The 5789-nt window shown below is 40.9% G+C and overlaps 1 protein-coding gene across 1 annotated transcript in view; it reads left to right on the top strand.

Annotated features, from left to right (window-relative positions):
• CUBN (cubilin) overlaps window positions 1–5789 on the top strand; it is a 251865-nt gene that overhangs the window by 214077 nt on the left and 31999 nt on the right. Inside the window, exon 57 of the mRNA XM_019532506.1 lies at window positions 3302–3502. Coding sequence (XP_019388051.1) covers window positions 3302–3502 — 201 coding nt within the window. The remainder of the gene's footprint in view (window positions 1–3301; window positions 3503–5789) is intronic.

Raw genomic sequence — 5789 nt, forward strand, 5'->3', positions numbered from 1 at the left:
CAGCTGGAGTACTGTGTCCAGTTCTGGGCGCCGCACTTTTGGAGGGACGTGGAGAACCTGGAGAGGGTCCAGAGGAGGCCACTCGTATGATTGGGGCCCTATGAGAAGAGGCTGAGGGACCTGAATCTCTTCAGTCTCCGCAAGAAGAGACTGAGGGGGGATCTTGTGGCTGCCTACAACTTTATCAGGAGACAGCAGCAGGGACTTGGGGAAAGTCTGTTCACCAGGGCCCCCCTTGGAGTCACCAGGAACAATGGCCACAAGCTGAGAGAGGATAGGTTTAGGTTAGATATTAGGAAGAACTCCTTCACGGTAAGGGTGGCCAGAGCCTGAATAGGCTGCCCAAAGAGGTGGTGCTCTCACCTTCCCTGGAGATCTTCAAGAGGAGACTGGACAGGCACCTGGCTGGGTTCTTATGACCCCTGCCACCCCCAGTGCTCCTTCCTGCCCATGGCAGGGGGTCAGACTAGATGATATGTCTAGGTCCCTTCCCATTCATTGATTCTATGATTCTATGAGATTGAGGATTTTTTTTTTAAGATGGAGAAGACTCCGTCTTAAAATATGTCAGTATTTTGAAATGTAAAAGCTAGAAAAGAGTGAGAGGTTCAGAAGTATAAAGGATAGCATGAGAAGAAGCATAAAGGAGGTCCAGCAATAACTAGATAATGATGCCAGGTATGGAAGAGCCTTACTGATGCTGTCTTCTCCCACTGTGAATTCAAGGCCAGGCATTCACAGATCACAAAACTCACTTTTTCCTCCACTTAATGTGAAGTCAACTGTCCATTATAATTCTGTTGAGACAGCATCTAAGTTGTGAAAATCACTTCCCCCAGGCATGCAATTATTTTTAGCCTTCCTTTTTGAACATTACCTTAAAAATATTCTTTTTCCCAAAGTGTTTTGAGGAAACACCTACTTCTCACATCTTTTCCTTTTTCAAATTTTTCCTTACTTGATTTCTTACTGGACCTTTGTATTTTGGAGTGTGGGATTTCATTACATGTTTTATGTTTTATTCTGTTTTATACCATGTCAGATAACTACATGGGTAGGAGATGGGCACTGTGTTCTTTAATTTCACTTATTTTATTTATAATAAGTTGCAGTTACCACATGAGACCAATTATTTTCTGCCTAATGAATCATGTTAAAACAATATGTGTCATACTTACTGTAAATATAATCATAAAGAACATTAACATATTTTTCACCAGGGAAGAGAGAGGATTCTTAAGATAGGGATCCATTTGGGATCTAAATTGTATTACTTTACTGGGTTTGTGGGTTTTCTGTGAAGTAGGAATCTCTCTTAGCTGTGGTCTTCCTTCCTTGTTCTGTGTGACTCACCCTATTGACTGCAACAGCAGGAAGTGGTTTGTTTTGATTGGAAAGACCATAGGAGTCAGTCCTTTGCAGAATTAAGTTCGGTTTCTCCCATTTAAGACAACTAAACTCCTTACATTGTAAATAACTCTCTCTCTCTTTCTCTCTGCTGTTGTCATAATGTTAAACAGACATGTAAACATAGATGTAAAGCTAAACCATAATAGACTTTGAAACAATTACTCTCCATTTCTAAATAATAAAATAAAAGTCAGAATGTAAAAGCCTCAGTAAAATCTAACCTTCTGTCATTATGGGCCAGCACCTATTTCCCCTTCATGTACCCAAGTGGTGGGTATGTAGTCTTGTCACTGCAGGTTTTGGCACTTATGTGTAGTTTGGGATTCTGTTTCCCCCTGTGGTGAAATAGGAGCACCCTGAGTGCTTACCTGCTGGAAGTGAAATACAGGAGAGTTCTTTTACCTCTTACCCAATGGCCAAGGGCATTTGCCCAGAGAGTGGGAGATCTAGGTTCTAGGTCTCTTCACCCAGAGAAGGTCTGAACTTGTATCCCAGCAAAGGGGATCTAATCACCAGGCCATGGACTAGGCATTGCCCAGAGCACTCTGTGCTCTCCTTGAAACTCTCCACAGCTCCTTGCATTGAATATTCATTGGATAAAATAAATAAACAGCCGCTTCCTTTCCAGGCCAGCAGCCATCTAAGGGAACCACACTGTTTCTGGCTTGTTTGCATCTTGTTGGCCCCACATATTTCCCTCTCTTGACTGTGCAGGAAGCCAGTTTAAGTTGGAGGGCTGGAGAGGACCTAGAACCAAGGTTTCCCGCTCTGTGGGCAAGTATCCCAACTTTTAAGCTGTAGGGCTAAAACATAGGAGAGTCATCCTTCCGCTCATTTAATGTATAATAACTACTAGTCATGCTTTTTCTTTAGCTATAGTTTTCCCCACCATAACACACATGCTAGGGCAATTACATTCCTCCCTAGGCAGCTGCCCAGTCAGAGCACATTCAGTAGGTTAGGTTATGTACCCATTACTTGGGCATGAGATTTTTAGCACAAATAACAGGCTGGTATAATATAGAAACTTTGCATTAAGCACAAAATTCAGCACTAGAATGGTGAAATTCCCCTTTAGAAAAAGCCAAAAAGCTGTGGTGTGCAGGGGAAAAGAGATTTGGCAGCCCTGCTTCTGTGCTGTTCAGTGGCCCACTTTTGGCCTTTAACTGATGTGAGCACTGCAGGCATTGCCACTGCTCAAGTCAGAAAGCCATGAGTACTTGCCATACCAGCACAGGAGGTGGTAGCCACTGTCAAGTGATTAAATATATTTCAAGCTATTTTAACCTGACGTTGAAAGTGCTAATCATTTATAGTCATTCTGACTTCAGTAGGAACTGAAAGAATTCAGCATCACTTAACTATATTATGTGCCAAACTGTATGTTAGAAATGAAGAAATAAGATTTCAAATAATATAAAATAAATGTTTTTCCTCTGCCTGAGCTATATAGAATTTGTTTCCATAATTTTGAATAATTATTGGATGTTTAAATACATCTCTGTTGTAAGTTATTACGCAAAACAGAATGCATCAAAACTATTTTCCACAGAAGTCACTATGCCACAGGTGCTTGACTATAAGAGGGATTAAATGCATTGTGCCCTGGGAGCTTGGGAGATGTGAACTCCACAGTAGTTGAGTAGAATGCTTTGAGAAAGGCTGACTCAACCTCCGCAAGAAGTAGCTCATCTTTTCAATGCCTCAATTATATTTACCACCCTGTGGTGCCATGAGGCATAAGCTATTGTGTGAAGTGCTCTGAGTTCTTGGATGGAAAGGGCACACAATATTATTATATGTTGCTCTGTGAAGGTTATGGAAATTTTGATGCTCATTAAATCTCATTGGATGTGTGCAGTTAACAATTCTGGATCTCATTCTTTTGAAGCTCCAGCATTTTCAGGAAGAACTTGTGCTTATGATGGAGTGAAAATCTTTCATGGGACCAGGATTACTTCATACCCTGTTGCTACAATGTGTGGCAATGAGATCCCTGGACCTATCAGTACCTTTGGATCCATGCTGCTCAACTTCTACACTGACTCCCGTATTGTAGGCCTTGGATTTCTGGCAAAATACAAAGTAATCTGTGAGTAACCAAATACTATTCTTTAGTTGGTAAAACTTGTCAGGTTTGAGATACAGCTCAAAATAGAATTCTTCTTCTCCACGTGTGCAACATAGGAGACATTACATCTCACTGTGATTCTCTCTTAGGTTGGCAGAGATATTTACACTCCTGCTTCCACAAAGAGGCTGTTCAGGAACAGGGCTCGGGAGTATTCGGCATATTTTGTCACTGACTGTCCAAAAGCTAATAGTGCTATATCTTGGGCATGTTACTCCTCTTTACAGGATTTATTACCATGAACGGTTCTACATGGGGCCAGGTCAAATTCTATGACTACATTAGTGATTTACAACCATCTGCTCCACAAAAGCAACGAGAACTGAGTTCAGCTGTGCCATGTTATTTTTAATTAAAATGTTGCTCCAGAGAAATGTCACCAGTTTATTTAGCTGAGGAGCAACTGCTATTGCATGCAGGAGACTGGCAAAACTTTGGGCCTGATTCTCAGTTACACTAAGAGCTCCCTCTTCCACACCGGCAGCATAAAATGGGCCCAGTTACACCTACACCTACTCAAAGATTCCTTTGCACTCCCAGACAGTAATGTCATTTGGCCATAGTTTAAATGAGAAACAGATTTTAAATATGCTTTTCATTTCAGTGTATACAATTCCATTTATAAAAAGGAATGTGTATTAAAAAGAGAAATGACAATAGGAATGTTAATATTAAGCCATCAATAAATCTATTTTCAAAATTAATTTACATATTTTCTTGTTTTTGAAAACCCATTTCATTTGCCATCTGTGAAGCAAACACGTGCTCATAGTGCCTCTGGAGTTTCCCTCACTGCTCTCATTTTCAAAATAGCCCTAGCAAAATGCATAAGATCAAGTAGTTCTATATAAAATTAATTGTCCTGATACTGTAGATTAGACAGTATAGCACCGATGGTTATCAATGTGCATTTACTTATGAAAAGGACCTTCATAACTTATTCAAGTTGGCTGCTGCTATCTGACTTGTGACTTCTGACATTTGAGAAGTATAACTACAGCTTTATTGGTTTGTTACTCTATACAAAGCAGATTCTAGCAATTAACATTCCTTTTCCTTCTGGTTGTACTGTTTGCTGGAAAATAATGGAAAAGGCTTCCCTCTGCTAGCTTAGCATGAATACTACTTTTTATCTTCTTAGCTCTTGTTTCTTATTTGTCCACATTCCAGTGTTCGGTGCTCAAAAAGACTCCCAAGCATAGTTGTTGATGCAGAATGAGGCGTTGTACATTCACAAGTGTTTTTTGCAATTTTCTTTGTGAGGATAGTGGCTAAGGCAGTGCCTAGTCCTTAAAACTGGAGAGGCTGTGTGGGGGTTTGGGCTGTTTATCAACAGGATACAAGAAAGCCTGTTGGCAAATTAAGATTGTAAAGGGCATGGCTAACAATTCAGTTTGGAGCCAGGTTTATAATAGCATTTCTTCTCTTGAGCATTAAAGTTGGGAACAAACATTAAGCCATATCCTGACCTAAGCAGTGTCCATGGTGTGAAAACCACAACAGCAAAATGGGACCCTTAATTCTACAGCTGCACACACTTGACTACTTCTGCCCTGATTTAGCCATATTGCATATACACCATCACTCAACTATTCCCTGTCTTCGAAGGCAGAGGTTGTGATTCTATCCACTGCTATATTGTCATATAGGGAATTGATGTCAGAGAGGTAGCTCTAAATCTATTCAGTGCCTTCTTTAAGAAATGGTAGTGGATTCCATGCAGCTGACTGACAGCTGGGAACAGACTGAAAAAACATAGTAGCTTAAAGAATCCTCCCCTCTCCCATAGCCTTCCTACTCCACAACTGACTAATGAACTCCAAGAGGAGTCAGAGGGGCAGAATAATGCTTCAGCTGCAGCAGAGGGGAAAGGAAAGATAGTGTTACAAGCAAAGCAGTTTCAGAAGAGATGGGATCTGAAATTTGGATTGCACATTAGTGGTAAAATTCTCTTTGATTTTAGAGGGGTTAGGGTTTTATCCAATCACCTTATTTAGCCAACTTCTTTACCCACCAAGAAGCTCCATCCTAATCAGAGCAGATTCAGGCCCCTTCCTCAAGACACTACTTGGCATGCAAACACTTCACATGGCTCTATGGTGCCTACTCCCTCCCTTTTAGGGTCCTTAGTGTCAGGATTTAGCCTATATTCTTAAATGCAAAAACATGAAATCATTGAAGTTGGGGAGGGCGGGGTACGTAATGTGAGAGGGAGAAATGTGTTGACCAGAAACTACCCAAACCATGT

This window comes from Crocodylus porosus, unplaced genomic scaffold (genome assembly GCF_001723895.1).
Source record: "Crocodylus porosus isolate Cpor-Errol unplaced genomic scaffold, CroPor_comp1, whole genome shotgun sequence".
Classification (NCBI taxonomy): Eukaryota; Metazoa; Chordata; order Crocodylia; family Crocodylidae; genus Crocodylus; species Crocodylus porosus.